At 37.0% G+C, this 19,544-nt stretch overlaps 2 protein-coding genes across 2 annotated transcripts; both read left to right on the forward strand.

The window, feature by feature from the left end:
- Positions 1–2,005: 2,005 nt before the first annotated feature.
- On the forward strand, positions 2,006–2,968 carry LOC131395544 (olfactory receptor 5AN6-like). The gene has a single exon (XM_058527407.1). The coding sequence runs from the start codon at positions 2,006–2,008 to the stop codon at positions 2,966–2,968; it is 963 nt and encodes a 320-aa protein (XP_058383390.1).
- Positions 2,969–17,862: 14,894 nt separating this feature from the next.
- On the forward strand, positions 17,863–18,825 carry LOC131395545 (olfactory receptor 5A1-like). The gene has a single exon (XM_058527408.1). It carries the CDS (start codon positions 17,863–17,865, stop codon positions 18,823–18,825), a length of 963 nt encoding a protein of 320 aa, XP_058383391.1.
- The last annotated feature ends 719 nt before the right edge of the window (positions 18,826–19,544 follow it).

A 19,544-nucleotide genomic window follows, 5' to 3' on the forward strand; every position in this document is an offset into this window, starting at 1 on the left:
TTCAGTGAGGTAGAGGGTAGAGCGAGAAGATTCAACATATGTCTAATTGGGGTTCCAGAGGCATATAACAGAAATATAGAGGCAATTTTCAGAGCACTATCTGTGTTTAGCAGACAGCACACCAGGCTTCAGGTTATGATATTGAATGAATGGACATTATGGGAAGCTGTGTGTCCATGAGTAGAGGGAGAAGAACAGTATACAGTTTGGCTGCTCAAGAAATCTTTTTGTTGTCATGATTGTTAGTTATGATGATGATGGTAATGATGATGAGACATGCAATTCTTTGCTCTATTCTCACAAAATTCTCCCTCCGTTCAGTTGCCCTGTGGACATAACCACATCTAAGCCTGGGATGGTAAATACATAGTCTGTATGCCATTATCTCTCCTTCCATATAGATGGAAAACATCTTGATTTTCTGTTCTAATTATCCTGTTCATTCCTTCAGAATTCTTCTCAAAACAGTGCACCATGAAGCAATGATTGATGTGATTTTGGGAAATAAACCCTTTTACCTTATTTCTCAGGCTATACCTTGTGCTTCTATGGGGATTTTCTCTTTTCATTAACTTTTGGAATTGGAGGGCTGGGAAATGGTTGGGGAGAAGGAAGACATTCTTAATTGTTAATGCTGAAAAATATTTGTAGTTCATAGACATCTTTTATTTCATTAGTGTCACAGCCTTTTTCCAGGGAAATCTCCAAGACTTCTACCTTTTACACATATATAAGCTCCCTGGCTACATTTGACATATATTTTCTAGCTTTCATGGCTTCCCATGATATTCTTTCCAATTTGAGTTCATCTGAATAAAAATGTGTTTTTGTTGGGGGACGTTCTAGTGACCATCTGGAGAGATGACAGCTATAGCATAATGAAGAGGGCATACAGTGCCTGAGGCAAAAATATTCTTTTCTTTATTTACAATTTCGTTATTTACAACAACTTAATGTTTGCCTTGCCTGGATTGGCTCTAAAGAGAAAAAGATAAAGAATTTACAGAAATCCTGCTTGAGTTTCCTATTTCCCATATACATTGCCTAAGCATCCTAACCCTTACATGAGTTCAAGTCACTCTAGTTTGTAGGAGAAGCCTTGAACCTAGGAACCCATGAATAGAATCGAGGGTGACTGAGAATCCTAGAAAATAATATGTGAAGGTGATAAGTGGTTGCACTTTGCTGGGTAGCGGCTCCAGAGTTTCCAAAAGATTTTTAAATTATCCCTGACCCAAAGATTAAGAGTCTCTGTTCTAGACAATTTAACTCACAATTATCTCTGATTTGTGGAAATAAAAACAGCACCCGCAAGGAAGGGAGCATGATGGCTCTTTCAACCTTGTCTATTCTATCTTCTCAGGAGCCTTCCTTGAGTCACCGATTTGGGTAAGTCACATCCATTTCCAAGCTGCTTCCTGGTGTATGACCCTTTCCACCATGCCATTACATTATTCTTATATCTCTGCAGATAAGCAGTTACAGAATTGTCCACCCTCCATGATTACTGATTAATTGAATATGAGTTCCCAGGAAGATTTTAAGGAGCACCTATTCCACAATCTTCCTATGACATACGAGGTCCAGCATGATTCAGAGGCTTCTTCAAGCATTGAGTTAATATCAGAGTCATTCCTGAGCAGAATCATTCTGTCTCAGCATATAGAGAGATAACAGTTTTCCCCAATTTAGTCTATTTCCAATTCTCATATATTTCTGAAATCTTACATGAGAAAACATGAAATTAAGACATTTTTGGGTGGGAATATGCACTAATAATGTCCAATTATTGTCTTTTGTCCCCAAAGAGAGAATTACAATATTTATCCAAGAGGAATTCTCAGTTAATTTTGGTAATTATACATGGAAGACACAAGTTGACTCAATATTGATGATTCAAGGTTGTATAGTTAGTCAGCCGCTTGACTGGAAAGAAAATGAAGAGTATTTCTTTGTGTTTTTTTGAGAATGAAACTACTTTCTTGTCTCATCTTTTTCTCAGCAGATGGCACCAAGCATGCTCATGGAAGGGGGAAGAAATCATACATCTGTGGCCATGTTTGTTCTTCTGGGACTCTCAGATGACAAAGATCTGCAGCTTATCCTCTTCCAAATGTTCCTAGTGATCTACCTTGTGACCCTAATCTGGAACCTGGGTCTCATCATCCTAATCAGGATTGACCCCTCCCTGCACACACCTATGTACTTTTTTCTCAATTTCTTGTCATTTATAGACATCTGCTATTCTTCTTCCACCAGCCCAAGGATGCTTTCAGACTTCTTAAAGGATGAAAAAACAATTTCCTTCATTTCCTGTGCCACCCAGTATTTTGTTGGGTGCTGGATGGGTCAAGCTGAGTGCTGCCTCTTGGCCGCCATGGCCTGTGACAGATATGTTGCTGTTGGTAGGCCTCTGCAGTACTCAGCCATCATGTCTCCCGGCCTCTGTCAGAAGATGGTTGTTGGGGCCTATGGGAGTGGTTTCCTTGGTAGCTTATTTTCAACAGTCACTGGCTTTCTTCTCCACTACTGTGGGCCAAATATCATTCCAAATTTCTTCTGTGACATAACCCAGATTATTCCCTTGTCTTGCTCCAATCCCTTCATCAGCCAAATGATTCTTTTTCTGGTATGTATTTTTGTTGGGTTCAGTTCTTTCCTAGTTATCATCTTATCATATGGTTTCATTGCAGCTTCCATCCTGAAAATATCTTCTCTCAAAGGAAGTGCCAAGGCCTTCAATACCTGTGCCTCCCACCTGGCAGTTGTGACAATCTTCTATGGCACAAGCCTCTCTATGTACCTGCTTCCCAGCTCCAGCCACTCTGAGAAGCAGGACAAGTTGCTGTCAGTGTTCTATGTTATCTTTATCCCCATGTTAAACCCTCTTATTTATAGTCTGAGGAACAAGGAGATCAAAGAGGCCCTCAGGAGAATGGTAAAGAGGCTACCACATTTACTTCAGTGAGAACAATTTTTGTACAAGTGTTATTTCTCTTATACGGAAAACAGAGATAAGAATACGTAAGCGACCTTTTGTGGGTCACAAGATAGCTAGGTAGAAAGAGGAAATGAAAACTTGGCTTCTTGATTCCTGGTACCATATGTTTAGCTGCCACCACCAAGTGGTCTGTTTGAGGCAGTGTCACCAGCCTTGAATTCAGTTTAAAAAGCCCGTGTCCTTGATTAGACCCAGGTAGATAAAACTCCATGTTTTGAGAACAGAGGTTCTGATTGATATTGTATATGTGGAAAATTGACAAGAATCTAAGAAGCCACGTGGAAAGTTATTTCCTCATTGACTTTCTTTACTTCTTTTATTTAGTTGTAATTGTTAAGCATTTATTTACATTTCAATAAAAATAAATGACATAATCTATAAAATTTGACATGTGAAAATTAAAATTAATTTTTTTGAACTTATTGCCGGTTTTTCTAGCGCTGGGGGCAATATCCAAGGTGTGAATTTCTCCCGTGGGGGTGGGGTGCCCACATAGAGGTTTCAGAGAAGACATCAGTGCACAAGACAGCAGAGGCTGTGGCCACTGCCCCGTAGGAAATCATGCCATATCTGCCTCACAGTGCTGCTGTGATGATTGATTCAGGTCAGGGCATTGAGAAAATGTATGTATGTATATACATAAAATGAAAGTGCTTTGTAAACAGGGAAGTGTCCACATATCTAATTTACTGTTATCAAGCTGTATTTCCAGCCAGCTGTGTCATTGTGGCAAGTCTCTTTGCTCCTGTGGCTTCAAGTTCCTCACCTTGAAAATGATGGCATTGGATTACAAGAACTTTAGGTCCTTTCCAGCTCAAACAACTCCAAGTTTGTTAAAAGAAAAAGTATAATCATAAGATCATCACAGGATCATGTGAAAGTGGGGAATTGAATCAAAAGGAACATGGCAAAGTGGGGCATGAAATTAGCATGGAAAAAACTCCATGAGAACCACAACTCCGGACAACAAGTACCTGGGGAGTTTTCTCCTGTCATCGTCTTTTCTCCTTTCACCTCTGCCCTCATAACGCGTTCAAAAGGATCCCCAGTCATTGGCGTCAGACTGGCTGTGAGTTGGCAGTCAATTTCATGGACAAAAGCACCCATCCTAGAGTGCAATAGGGCAACTTGGAAAATTCCTTTGAAATGAAATAAGCAATTTCAACCTTTGGCAAGAACTCTTTCTTCCTGGGGGGTCTGGTCCAAGGTGAGAGGGAAAATATGTAGAAAACAGTAGTCTGTGCTATCTCAATATTCTTGGATTCTGATTCTGATTATCTGATTTTTCCAGTAGGACCTAAGTGGAGCAAGGTTTATGGTCCTCAGTCTCTCCCGTTCTTTAACTCATTCCTCTTTTTCACTTCCATGCCCTACACGTTAGGGCTTTTCCTCAGATTCTCTTTGTCTTTACCAAATTCTCTGACCTTCAGATTAAAGAATTATCTCTAATCTAAAAGGTCAATCCTTACTCTGGAGTAAGGGGTGGATGTTGACTTCCAGTTCTGCAATTTCTTAATGATGTGATCTTCAACTCTGTTAACTTCAGGTTTTCACCTGTAAAATGGGGATAATGGGATTATCTAGAGTCTCATGAGACAATGTCTATAAAGTCTAACACACTGTAGAAGTCAATAAGAGAGCAGTGAATCAAAAATAATAATTTACCGAATTACAGGGGTTTTAACTAAGATCAAAACATACTTGTCTAAGGATGCCCACTCTCACCACTCTTATTCAACATATGTTGGAAGTTCTAACAAGAGCAATTAAGCAAGAAAAAGATATAAAGGTATCCAAATTGGAAAGGGAGGAGTAAAACTGTCACTATTTGCAGATGGCATAATTTTATAATGGAAGCCCCTAAAGAATCCATCAAAAAACAATTAGAAATGAAAAAAGAATACAGTGAAGTTGCAGAGTACAAAAACAACATACAAATAGAATTGCCTTTCTATACACTATCAATGAACTTGCAGAGAGAGAAATCAAAAATACAATCCCATTTACAATTGCAACAAAAATAATAAAATACCTAGAAACAAATTTAACCAAGGAGGTGAAAGACCTATACACTGAAAACTATAAGATATTGTTGAAAGAAAATGATGAAGACACAAAGAAATGGAAACATATTTTGCGCTCGTGGATCGTAACTGATTTTTGAATGTTGATTTTATGTCCCGCAACTTTATTGACTTTGTTGACTGTTTCCAATACTTTTTTGGTTGAGTCTTTAGGATTTCCTATATATAAGTTCATATCATCTGCAAATAACGACAGTTTCACTTCTTTCTTCCCAATTTGGATATCATATTTTTTATCTTACCTCTTTGCTCTAGCTACCGCTTCCAGTACTATGTTGAACAAGAGTGGTGAGAGTGAGCACCTTTGCCTTGTTCCTGATGTTAGAGGAAAAACTTTCAGTTTTTCACCATTGGAGATAGTGTTAGCTGTGGGTTTATTTTATGTGGCCTTTATTATGTTGAAGTATGTTCCTTCTACATCCAATTTTTGAGGGCTTTGATCGTGAAAGGATGTTGTATTTTGTTCAATGCTTTATGAGAGGATCACATGATTTTTATCTTTCATTCTGTTAGTGTTGTGTATCACATTTATTGATTTGTGCATGCTGAACTATCCTTCTATCCCAGGGCTAAATCCCTCTTGGTCGTGTTGTGTAATCCTTTTACTGTTTGGTGAATTTGGTTTGCGAATACTTCATCGGGAATTTTTGCATCCATATTCAGGATGGATATTGGTCTATAGTTTTTTTTTTTTCTTATCATGTCCTTATCTGGCTCCAGTATCAGAGTAATGCTGTCCTCCTAAAATACGATTGGAAGTATTCCTTCCTGTTCAATTTTTGGAAGAGTTTGAGAAGGACAGGCATTAAGTCTTCCTTAAATGTTTGGTAGAATTTGTCAGAGAAGCAAATTTTCTGGGTTCTTGAATTTTCTGTGTTGTGAAGTTTTGGATTACAGATTCAATATCCTTCTTCATTATTGTTGTATTCAAATTTTCTATTTTCTCTTGATTCAATCTTAGTAGGATGTATATACCTGGGAAATTATTCTTTTCTTTTAGATTATACAACTTGTTGGAATATAATTGTTCATAGCAGTTTCTTCCCATCTCAGGTATTTCTGTAATATCTCTTGTAATGTCTACTCTTTCATTTCAGGTTTTCTATATTTGGGTCTTCTGTCTTTTTTCCTTAGACTTGCTAAAGGTTTGTCAATTTTCTTCATCTTTTTGAAAACCAGCTCTTTGTTGATTTTTCTATAGTTTTTCTGGTCTCTATTTCGTGTATTTCCATTCTGATCTTTGTTATTTCCTCCCTTCTACTCACTATGGGCTTAGTTTGTTCTTTTCTAGTTCCTTGAAGTGTAAAGTTAGGTTGTTATTGAGATTCTTCTACATTCTTAATAAATGCATTTATCAGTATAAACTGCCATCTCAGAACTGCTTTTGTAGCATCCCATTGGTTGTTGTGTGTTTTGTTTCCCTTTTCACTGGTTTCAAGATACTTTTTGATTTCCCTTTTGATTTCTCATTTAACCCATTGGTTGTTCAAGAGTGAGCTGTTTAGTTTCCACATGTTTGTAGATTTTCCACCTTCCTCTTGCGGATTTCTAGTTTCATACCAATGTTTTCAGAAAAGATAATTGGTATGATTTCAATCTTAAATTTTCTAAGACTTGTTTTGTGTCGCTTATTATGAGGTATCCTGGAAATGTTCTGTGTGTGTGCACTTCAGGATAATGTGTATTCTGCTCTTATTGACTGAAGTGTTTTATAATTGTCTGTTACGTCCGTTTGGTCTAATGGATGTTTTAAGTCCCTCATTTCCTTGTTGATTTTCTGTCTGGATGATCTTTCCGTTATGAAAGTGGAGTACTAATGTCCCCTACTATTATTGTATTGTTGTATATTTCTCCCTTCAGATCTGTGGGTATTTGCTTAATATATGTATGTGCTCTGATTTTGGGTGAGTATATATTTACATTTGTTATGTCTTCTTGATGAGTTGACCCCATTATCATTATATAATGACCTTCTTTTCTCTTGTTTCCATATTTGGTTTAATGTCTATTTGGTCTGATATAGATATAGCTATTTCTGCTTTCTTTTGGTTTCCACTTGCATGGAATATCTTTTTCCTTCTTGTCACTTTGAGCTTATGTGTGTCTTAAAGTTGTAGTGACTCTACTGTAGGCAGCATATAGTTGGGTCTTTTTTTTTTTTTAATCTAATCAATACTCTGCCTTTTGTTTGGTGAATACAATCCATTTACATTTAGATTATTGATATGTGAGGGCTTACTAATGTAATCTTATTCATTGTTTTCTGGTTGTTTATTTCCAGTGTTCCTTTTTTCCTCTGTTTCTGCCTACATTTTACATGGGTAATTTTTCATAGTCGTATGCTCTGTTACCTCTTTCTTTGTCTTTTGTCAATCTATTCTACATTTTTGCTTTGTGGTTACCACGAATCTTACATAAACATCTTATAGAGAAAACAGTCTAAGCTGATAGCAATTGAACTTCAATTGTCCACCAAAGCTTTACCCATTTGTTCTCCCCTTTTATATTTTCAATGCCATTCTTACCACTTTTTCTTTCACTTTTAACCTTTATACTATGGTGACATGGTTAACACACCATCCTATGACAGAATTAGAGTTTTCTAAGTCTGACTATATATTTACCTTTATCACTGTTTTGTATACTTTCCTATATTTTCACGTTGCTGGTTACTTTCTTCTTATTTCAGCTTAAGAAACTCCTTTCAGCATTTTTTGTAAGACAGATGTAGTGGTGATAACAACCTCAGCTTTTGTGTTTCTGGGAAAGTCTTCGTTTCTCCTTCAATTAAGTATAATTTTGCTAGATAGAGTAATTTTGGCTGGCAGTTTTTCTTTCAACAATGAATATGTCATTCCACTCTCTCCTGGCTTGTAGCGTGTGTGCTGGGAAAACTGCTGGTAGCTTAATGGAGGTTTCTTTGTAGGTTACAATTCTTTCCTCTAGTTGTTTTTAGGATACTCTCTTTATCTTTGATTTGTGACAATTTTTTATAATGTATCTTCGAGAAGGTCTTTTGGCATGAGGTAATTAATAGGATAATCTGTTAGTTTCGGGAACTGGATATTCAAGTCTCTCACCATGTTTTGGATGTTCTTGGTATTATTTCTTTAACTAAAGTTCTACCTCCTTTGTCTATTTTCTCCTCCTGAACCCAATTATCCTACTTTTGTTTTGATGGAATCCCATAGGTCACATAGGCTGTCTTTGCCTTTTTTCATTCTTTTTTCTTTTCTCAAATCTGACTGGGTGTTTCAAACTTTATGTCCTCTAGCTGACTTATCTATCTTCCATTTGCTCTACTCTACTCTAAATGCTCTCTATCTAAAATAAAAATGCTTTGTAAATAGGGAAATGTCCACATATCTTATTGTTATCAAGATATTTCATCAGCTAGCTGTGCCATCTTGGGCAAATCTCTTAGTTCCACTGGTTTCAGGACCTAACCTGGAAATTGAAGTTATTAGACTATACTATCAGTTGGTCCTTTTCAGCTCGCATGAGCTCCAAGTTCATTAAAAGAAAAGCTATAATCATGGGATCATAATAGGACCATGGGGAAGAAGGGAATGAATCAGAAGGAACATGGAAAAGTGGGGCATGAAATTAGCAGGGATAAAAGCTCCATGACAACCATGACTCCAGAGAGCAAGTACCTGGAGAGTTTTCTCCCTGTAATTGTCTTTTATCCTTTCACCTCTGCCCTCATAACACATTTAAGAGGATCCCAGTTGTGAGCATCTCTCTGGCTGTGAGTGGAGAGCCAATTTCATGGCCAAAGCACCCATCTGGGAGTGCAATAGGGTTTTCCTGAAATTTTTTTTTGAAAAAGAAGTAAGCAGTTTCAATCATTGGCAAGAACTCTGCTTTCCTAGGGGATCTGGGTCAAGGTCAGAGGGCAAGATTTATAGAAAACAATGGATTCTGTGTTATCTCAATATCCATGTGATTCTTCCAGTAGGACCTATGTGGAGTAAGGTTCATGGTCCTTATAAGTTTTGTGAAGTTCATGTTGTTTTCCATTCTTCAACTTTTCCCTCTCCCGCACTTCCACATTCTCCACTTAGTGCTTTTCCTCAGTTTTTCTTTCTCCTTACCAAATTCTCTGACTTTCAGTGAAAAGAATTATCTCTAACTAGAATGTCAGTTATTACTCTGGGGTGAGGGGCAGATGTTGGGTTCTAGTTCTGCAATTTCCTAATGATGTGATCTTGACTTCTGTTACCTTTTTTTTTTTAACCTGTAAAATGGGGAAAATAGAATCATCTGGAGTCTCATGTCTATAAAGCTTTACACACAGTGGGTGTTTCTACCAAGAACTGAATCAAAAATAATAATTCACTGAAATTCAGGGGAATTAACTAAGATCAAAATGTGCTTGTCTAAGGAATCCCACTCTTGCCACTCTTATTCAACAAAGTATTGGAGTCCTAGCCAGAGCAGTCAGGCAAGAAAAATAAATAAAATAAAATAAAAGCTATCCAAATTGAAAAGTAAGAGGTACGACTGTCACTATTTGTGTACGGCATGATTTTATACATAGGAATCAAGCAAAAAACAATTAGAAATCATAAATAAATACAGTAAAGTTGCAGGGTATAAAATCAACATAAAAAATCGGTTGTGTTTCTATATGCTAACAGTGAACCAGCAGAAAGGGAAATCAAATTACAATCCCATTCACATGTGCAACAAAAAGAATAAAATACCTAGGAATAAATCTGACCAAGGAGATGAAAGACATGTACACTGAAAACTATAAGACATTTTTGAAAGAAATTGAAGAAGACACAAAGAAATGGAAAGGTATTCTGAACTCATGGATCACAAGTGATTTTTGAATGTCAAGTTTATGTCCCGAAACTTTACTGAATTAATTAATTATTTCCAACATTTTCAGTTGTCTTTGTGTTTTCTATATATAAGTTCATATGATCTACAAATAATGATAATTTTACATCTTCCTTTGCCATTTGGGTGTCTTATGTTTGTTTATCTTGCCTCTTTGCTCTATCTAAGACTGTCAGCACTATGTTGAATAAGAGTGGCCAGAGAGAGCACCCTTGTCTTGTTCCTGATGTTAGACGAAAAGCTCTCAGTTTTTCACCACTGAGTATAATGTTAGCTCTGGATTTGTTTTATATGGACTTAATTACGTTGAAGTGCATTTCTTCCATATCCAATTTTTGAGGGTTTTAATCACGAAGGGATGTTGTATTTTGTCCAGTGTTTTTTCTGCATCTATTGAGATGATCGTATGATTTTTATCTTTCATTCTGTTAAAGTAGTGTATCACACTTATTGATTTGTGCATGTTAAACCATCCTTCCATCCCAGGGATAAATCCCAGTTGGTCATGGTGTATTGTCCTTTTACTGTGTTGTTGAATTCGGTTTGCTAATATATTTTTGTGTGTGTGTGTGAGGAAGATCAGCCCTGAGCTAACATCTGCCAATCCTCCTCTTTTTTTTTTGCTGAGGAAGACTGGCCCTGGGCTAACATCCGTGCCCATCTTTCTCCACTTTATATGGGAAGCCACCACAGCATGGCCTGATAAGTCGTGCGTCACTGCACACCCTGGATCCGAACTGGTGAACCCCGGGCCGCTGCAGCGGAGCACGCGCACCCAACTGCCTGCACCAGGGGGACGACCCTTTCTTTGCTAATATTTTATTGAGAATCTTGCATCTATATTCAGGATGGATGTTGGTCTATAGATTTCTCTTCTTCTGGTGACCTTATCTGGCTTTGGTATCAGGGTAACGCTGGCCTCCTAAAATGAGATTGGAAGTATTTCCTCCTGTGCAGTTTTTTTTTGGAAGTGTTTGAGAAGGATTGGTACTAATTCTTCTTTAAATGTTTGGTAGAATTTGCCAGAGAAGCCATCTGGTTCTGGGAGTTTTGTTTTAGGAGGTTTTTGATTACAGATTCAATCTACTTACTCTTTATTGTTCTATTCAGTATTTCTATTTTTTTCTCATTCAGTCTTAGTAGCTTGTATATGTCTCAGAAACTATCCATTTCTTCTAGATTATCCAATTTGTTGGCATATAATTTTCATAGTCGTCTCTTATGATCTTATGTATTTCTGTAGTGTCACTGGTAATGTCTACTCTTTCATTTCTATTTCCTTTTTTCTACTCACTTTAGTATTCGTTTTCTCTTGTTTTCTATTTCCTTGAGGTGTAAAGTTAGTTTTGTTGTTTGAGATTTTTCTATATTGCCAATTTATGCATTTTTCAGTATAAACTTTCCTCTCAGAACTGTTTTTGCAGTATCCCCTTGGTTTTGGTGCATTACATATCTATTTTCCTTTGTTTCAAGATATTTTTTGATTTCTCATTTGACCGATTGGTTATTCAGGAGTGTGTTGTTTAGTTTCCACATATTGTGGATTATCAAAATTTCCTTTTGTGGATTTCTAGTTTCATAACAATGTCAGAAAAGATACTTGGTATGATATCAATCTTAAATTTATAAGACTTGTTTTGTGTCCTACTATATGATCTATCCTGGAACTATTCTGTGTGAATTTGAGGTGAATGTGTATTCCGCTGATATTAGATGGAATGTTCTACAAAGTTCTGTGAAGTGCAGTTGGTCCAAATTATGTTTCAAGTCCAACTCTTCCATGTTAATTTTCTGTCTAGAAGATCTATGCATTGTTGAAAGTTGGGGATTAAAGTCCCTACTTTATTGTGTTGTTGTCTATTTCTCCCTCCAGATCTGTGAGTATTTGCTTAATATATTTATGTGCTCTCATTTTATGTTCGAATATATTTACGTTTATGATGTCTTCTTGATGAATTGACTCCATTATCATTATGCAATGAACTTTTTTTTTGTCTCTTGTTTCCATATATGGCTTAAAGTCTATTTTGTGTGATATAAATATAGCTATGCTTACATTCTTTTGGTTTGCACTTGCATGAAATATCTTTTTCCATCCCTTCACTTTGAGTCTATGTGTGTCTGGAAGCTGTGGTTATTCTCTTGTAGGAATTATATAGTTGGGTCTTATTTTTCATGCATCCAGTACTCTGCCATTTGGTGAATTCAATTCATTTACACTTAGAGTTATGGGTGAGGACCTACTAATGCCATCTTATTAATTGCTTTCTGTTTTTTTTTTTTTTATTTCCATTGTTTCTTTTTCCTCTTTTTCTGCCTATCTTAGAATATTGGTGATATTCCGTGGTGATATTCTCTGTTTCCCCCTTCTTTGTCTTTTGTAAATCTACTCTATGTTTTTGCTTTGTGGTTACCATGAGGTTTACGTAAACATCTCACAGAGAAAGGAGTTCAGTTAAACTTAACTTCAATTGTCTATAAATCTGTACCCTGTTACTTTCTTCTTTTATGTGGTTTATATCATTTTTTACTTCTTTTTATATTGCATATTCTTTAAGAAATTATAGTAGCTACAGTTATTTTTAATACTTTTCACTTTCAACTTGTATAGTATAGTTAAGTGGTTAACACAACATCCGATTATCAAATTAGAGTTTTTTAAGCCTGACAGTATATTTACCTTAATCACTGTATTGTATACTTGAATACTGCTGATTAGTGTGTTTTTATTTCAGCTTGAACAACTCCTTTCAGCATTTTTTTTTGCAAGATAGGTGTAGTGGTGATGATCAACCTTAGCATTTGTGTATCTGGGAGAGTCTTTATTTCTCCTTCATCTGAAGTATAAGTTTGTAGGATAGAGTATTCTTGACAATTTTTTCTTTCAACACCAAGCATGTCAATCCACTCTCTCTTGGCCTATAGGATATCTGCTAAGAAAACTGCTGATAGCTTAATGGAGCTTCCTTTGTAGGTTACAGTATTTTTTACCTGGTTCTTTTTAGGATTCTCTCTTAAACTTTGATTTTAATACGTTTATTATAATGTGTCTTGGAGACTATCTTTTAGCATGAGATAATAGAGTCAGCTGTTAGTTTCACAAACTTGGATATTTAAATGTCCCGTGGTTTTGGAAGTTCTCAGTATTTCTTTAAATAAATTTTTGCCCCCTTCTCCATGTTTTCTCTTTCTGAACCTCAATTATTATAATTTTGTTTCACTGTAATCCTATAGATCACATAATCTTTCTTTGCTCTTTTTTAATTCTTTTTCCTTTGCTTGACTTTGATGGGGACATTTCAGACTTCCTATGCTCTAGCTCACTTATCTGTCTTCTATTTGCTCTACTCTACTGAAGATGCTCTCTATTGCATTTTTCAATTCATTCATTGAATTCTTCAGCTCCAGAATTTCTGTTTTGTTCTTTTTTATAATTTCTATGTCTTTGGTAAGTACCTCATTTTCTTCATTTTTCTCCTGATCTCATCGAATTGATTTTCTGAGTTTTCTTGTAGTTCATTGAATTTCTTGAAAGCAGCCACTTTAAAATCTTTATCTGATAAGTCACAAAATTCTGTTCCTTTCAACTAGATTCTTGGAGAATTTTTGCTATCTTTAGGTGATGAAATTTTTTCTTGATATTTCTTGTTTCTTGCACTTTTATTTTGATGCTTTAGCATTTAAAGTAGGAGACACCTCCTAATATTTTTACTAACTGCTTTCGGATGGGATGTTCTGTCATTGGTGGTGTTATATCTGGGGTTTTCTCTGTCTTTGTATGGGTAAACTTGCTCCACTCTTCTTTCTCCCTCTTGTGTCAGGATTCTTAACCTATCATGTCTTCTCTGGGTTCTTACCATTAACCAGGCTGGCTACCAACAATCTTTATTGTTTTCCAGAATGTGGTACTACATCTCATGTTTGTGGTTTCTCTCTTGTCCACACACCCAGATCTGTTTTTATGAGAGCAGTCAGTTTACCAGATTTACTCTCACTGCTGTCCTCAGGAAAGTGCCAATGGCAGAGTAAAAAAAGGTGTGGGTTTAGCACTGGGATATTGGAGTTTCCTACAGATCTGGTTGGGAAATCCTTTGGAGAGGTACTCCTAGAGGCCCATGGGTGGAATTATTACTGAAATCCTGAGTGTGGTCTGCAAAGATATGCCCCTTTCATGCTCTTAGATATTTTTATTTTCCCTTTTTATGATCTCCACTCTCCCTCCAGTTATTAACTACTTACCTCGGAAGTCTAGGTCCTTCTGGAGAGACATATTTCTGCAGCTGCATCCACCACAACTGGGGTATCCTGGAAATTCTCTCATAGATCTTTTTCCCCTGAAGAAGAGTTTGCCTCTGCTGAATAGTTTAGTTTGTGCATTGTTGCCTTGGGAAGGGCTTGGTGCTGGGAATACTCCTTTTACTGCCTCCACTGTGACCAAATTCATACTTTTTCTGCTCCAGTAGTGTGCTGGAATCCCCTGTCTGGAAATTTGGGCTTCCACAAAGTCTATCTCTTTTGTGGTTGTCTGTCCAAGTCAACACTCTTCATGATTTACCTGATCATGGCCAAGATGGATTGGGGCAGGTTCCCTGACTCCTGCAGGCTTTGTAGCCCATATTGAGGTCTGTCTACCTATTACTGGATGCACAGGTGGGTGAGATTCCTCCTGAATCCCTTGGCATGTGGTGCTGAATACAAGAACTCTCACAAAGGAGCTTGTGTTTTTGGATGACTATCCAATTGATTGTTACTAAGTTGTAACAAAAAGGAGAAATGTCTTTCACGTCTATCATGCTGATGTCACTTACACTGATAATTTTTAAACTTATCCATCTACTTCTGTAGATTTGCAATACTAAATTAATAATTTTGCAATACTAAATACTATCAGTATTGTGACACCAAAAATCACCAAGTCAAAGTTTTGTTTAATGGGATTCTGGGTTGGTGTTGCCCCCAAGGTATCTAACAGAAGTAATAGTAATCATTTCTGAAGGAAAACATTTAAACTCAGGCATCAATGATTCCCACAGTTAAATTTTAAAGAAACATGAACTTAAGATAAAAATATCACTGAGTAAACAAATAAGCAAGGCACCTGAGCAAGAGTTATCAATAACATCATACTATAGAGTGAGACTTCCCAAACCATGTATTTATATATTAGATAATAATTTCAATAAGTATGTTTAAAATGTTTAAATAAAGGATACTACAGAAAGTATATTGAAACAGTAAGAGACTATCAAAGCTGACCATTTGGGCAAAGAAAAAAGCACAATCTCTAGAAAGAAACTAAATATTATGATGGAAATTTGAAATCCAATGGATGAATTAAATAGTCAATTAGCACAACTTGTGATAGAATGAATTTACTGGAAGAGACATCTGTAAAAATTAAACATAACACATTAGAGAAATACAAATAATGGATGTTTCAGTGATGTGGAAGGTAGAGCAAGGAGATTTGACATACATTGAATTGGGGTTCCAGAGGAATATAATAGAAATATGAAGGGAGTTTTCAGAGTACTATCTGTATTTGGTAGCCGGCACACCAGGCTTAAGGCTACCTTATGAATGAATGCATATCAGAGGAAGCTGTGAATATCTCCATGAGTACAAGAAGAACAGTATATATTGTACCTGCTCAATAAATATTTTTGTTGTCATGATTGTTGCTTATGATGATGATGATGATGGTGGTGATGATGATGAAGAATGCTCTCACAAAATTCCTGCTACATTCGGTCTCAGTGTGGACACAACCACATTTAAGTCTGAGATTCTAAATACATTGTCTGTGACCATTTCTCCTTTCATATTGATCTCAAATTTTGAATTTTCTTTCTAATTAAAAGCTTCATTCCTTCAGAATTTTTCTCAGATCAGTGCACTATGAAACGATAACTGATGTGATATTGGAAAATGAACACTTCTACCTTACTTCTCAGACTATAGCCTTATGCTTCTGTGGGGATTTGCTCTTTTGATTCATTTTTGGAATAGGAGGCTGGTTAATGGTTGGGAGAAGGAAGATGTCCTGGATGGCTAATGCTGACAAATATTTGTAGTTTATAGACATATTTATTTCACTAATGTCACAGCCTTTCTCCAGGGACATTTCCAAGACTTATACTTTTACCCATACACAAAACTCTCTGGCTACATTTGACACCTATTTTCTAGCTTTCATGGATTCCAATGATTTCCTTTCTAGTTTGAGTTCACCTAAATAAAAATGTGTTTGTGTTGGGAGATATTCTAATGACTATCTAGAGAAATGACAGCTATTGCATCTTGAAAAGGGCATACGGTGTCTGATGCAAAAATATACTTACCATTTGGCCTGAAGACTTACTGCTTGCCTTCCCTGGACTGGCTCCAATGAGAAAAAGAGAAAAGACTTCCAGAAATCCTGCCTTAGCTTTCTAATCCCCATGTCCATTGCCTAAGCACCTTAATCCTTACAGGAGTTCAAATCACTCTACTTTGTTGGAGAAATCTTGACCCTAGGAATGATGAATACACTCAAGGGTGATTGAGAATCTAATAAAACCATATGGGAAAGTGATAAGTGGTTGCAGTTTGCTGGGTAGGGGGTCCAGACTTTGCAACAGATTTTCAAAAGTATCACTGACTCAAAGAAGATCAAGAATCACTGTCTTAGATAATTTAACTTACAAATATCTCTGATTTGAGGAAAGAAAAAGCTGCCCCTGCAAGGAAAGGAGCATTATGGCTCTTTACACCTTGTCTTATTTAACTTCTCAGGGGCTTTGCTAGAGTCATTAAGTTGGTTAAGTCACATCTATCTCCGCTGTATCTTGTGTCTGACTCTTCCCACAATTCCATTACATTATTTTTATATCTCAATAGGGTTTATGAAAGCAGAAAGGCAGTTACAAGATAGTCCACCCTCCCTGATTACAGAATAATTGAATCTTGGTTCCAAAGGAGATTGTATTTCTTTCTTTTTTTTTTTTTGTGAGGAAGTTCAGCCCTGAGCTAACATCCATGCCAATCCTCCTCTTTTCGCTGAGGAAGACTGGCCCTGGGCTAACATCCGTACCGGTCTTCCGCCACTTTATATGGGATGCCGCCACAGCATGTCCTGATAAGCGGTGCATTGGTGCGCACCCGGATCTGCACCCGGGCCGCCAGCAGCAGAGCTTGCACACTTAACCGCTATTCCATGGGGCGGCCCTGAGATTGTATTTTTATTTATCTATTTATCTATCTATCTATTTGTTTGTTTGTTTCTTTGTTTATTTATTTTCTAAGGAAGATATGCCCTGAGCTAACGTGCATTGCAAATCTTCCTCTCTTTTTCTTTTTATTTGGACTGCAGCCACAGTATGGCTGCTAACAGAAGAGTAGCGTAGGTCAGCGCCCAAGATCCAAACCTGGGCCACCTAAGTGGAGTGCACCAAATGTAACCACTAGGCAACCGGCGCTTGCCCCTAAAGGAGATTTTAAAAAGCACCTACTCCAGCATCTTTATTTGACATATGAGGCCCCGTGATTCAGGGACTTCTCCAAGCACTAATTAATATCAGAGGCATGCCTGGGCCGAATTTTTGTTTCACTTTATTGAGAGATGACAGTTTTTACTAATTTGGTCTATTTCTAATTCTCATATATTTTTAAATTCTGGAATGTTAAACATGAAATTAAGATATTTTAGGGAATAACGTACTCATAATGCCCATTTACTGTCTTTTTTTCCCCAAAGAGAATGAGAATACTTACCCAAGAGAATTTTTCAGTTATGGTTGGTAATTATACATGGAAGACACAGATTAACTCAACTTGATGATTTAAGACATATAGTTAGTCAGCTGCATGACTAGAAAAAAGTGAAAAATATTTGTTTTTCTTTTTTGAGAATGAAATCATTTCCATCTGTCATCTTTTTCTCAGTAGATGGCATCAAGCATGTCCATGGAATGGGACAGAAATCACACCTCTGTGTCCACCTTTGTTCTCCTGGGACTCTCAGATGGAAAAGAGATACAGCTTCTCCTCTTCCCAATTTTCTTAGGGATCTACCTTATGACCCTCATCTGGAACCTGGGTCTCATCATCCTAATCAGGATGGACTCCCACCTCCACACACCTATGTACTTTTTTCTAAGTTTCTTGTCATTTTTAGACATCTGCTATTCTTCTTCCAACAGCCCAAGAATGCTTTCAGACTTCTTAAAGGATGAAAAAACAATTTCCTTCATTTCCTGTGCCACCCAGTATTTTTCTGGGTGCTGGATGGGTCAAGCTGAGTGCTGCCTCTTGGCCGCCATGGCCTATGACAGATATGTTGCTATTGGTAGTCCTCTGCAGTACTCAGCCATCATGGCTCCCGGCCTCTGTCAGAAGATGGTTGCTGGGGCCTATGGGAGTGGTTTCCTTGGCAGCTTAGTTCAAACAGTTTCTTGCTTTCATCTCTACTATTGTGGGCCCAATATCATTCAAAATTTCTACTGTGATGTAACCCAGATTATTTCCTTGTCTTGTTCTGATGCCTATATCAGCCAAATGATTCTGTTTCTGGAATCTATTTTTGTTGGGTTTGGTTCCTTCTGTGTTATCATCTTATCCTATGCATTCATTGTAGCTTCCATCCTGAAACTATCCTCCATCAAAGGTAGTGCTAAAGCCTTCAATACCTGTGCCTCCCACCTGGTAGTTGTGACAATATTCTATGGCACAAGCCTCTTTATGTACCTGCATCCTAGCTCTAACCACTCCAAGATGCAGAACAAGGTGTTGTGTGTGTTCTATATTATCCTAATTCCCATGTTAAACCCTCTTATCTATAGTTTGAGGAACAAGGAGATCAAAGAGGCCCTCAAGAGGATGGCAAAGACAGCAACACATTTATCTCAGTAAAAGGAATATTTGTGCAGGTGTTATTTCCTCTATAAGGAAAACAGAAGTAATAACATACAAGTAACTTTTTGTAGGTCACACGGTAGCTAGGCAGAAAGAAGAAGTGAAAAACTGGTTTCTTGTTTCCTGGTGCCATTATGTTTGGCTGCCACCACCAAGCGATCAATCTGAGGCAGTGTCATGAACATTGAATTCAATTTAAAAGGCTTGGTCCCAGGATTATACCCAGGTAGTTAAAGCTAATGTTTTGAGAACAGAGGTTCTGATAGATATTATATGTAGAGAAAGACAAGAACCTAGGAATCCACACAGTTGGTTTTTCCACTATGATTTTTAAAATGTCTTTTTTTAAAATTTTCAACTGTTAATATTTATATAGATTTCAATAAAAATAAAATAATGTATAAAATTAAGTTGTGAAAATTAAAAGTTATTTTAAAATGAATATAATTTTCATCTCAAAGTGGGAGAGAGAATGAGTATGAAAGGGAGGGACACAGAAGAGAAAGATAGAAAGACTGAGGGAAAGATAGAGAGAGAGAGTGAGAGAGAGAGAGAGAGACGATATGACAGGAGAGGAGAAGGAGAAAAGGTGATCTGGTTTTATTCACAAATAACCTTGTTCCTTCCATCTTACTCCTTGAGCCTCCTTGTGAAGTGAATTTTGAAAAAAGGATGGGAGAAAGGAATGGTAGAAAGAAAGGGCACAATAAGGTCAA

The sequence above is a fragment of the Diceros bicornis genome, chromosome 31 (assembly GCF_020826845.1).
Source record: "Diceros bicornis minor isolate mBicDic1 chromosome 31, mDicBic1.mat.cur, whole genome shotgun sequence".
Lineage (NCBI taxonomy): Eukaryota > Metazoa > Chordata > Mammalia > Perissodactyla > Rhinocerotidae > Diceros > Diceros bicornis.

Bases quoted from the DNA above. Each gene is read 5' to 3' on its own strand.
- LOC131395544 (XM_058527407.1), top strand. From the start codon at position 2,006: ATGGCACCAAGCATGCTCATGGAAGGGGGAAGAAATCATACATCTGTG.
- LOC131395545 (XM_058527408.1), top strand. From the start codon at position 17,863: ATGGCATCAAGCATGTCCATGGAATGGGACAGAAATCACACCTCTGTG.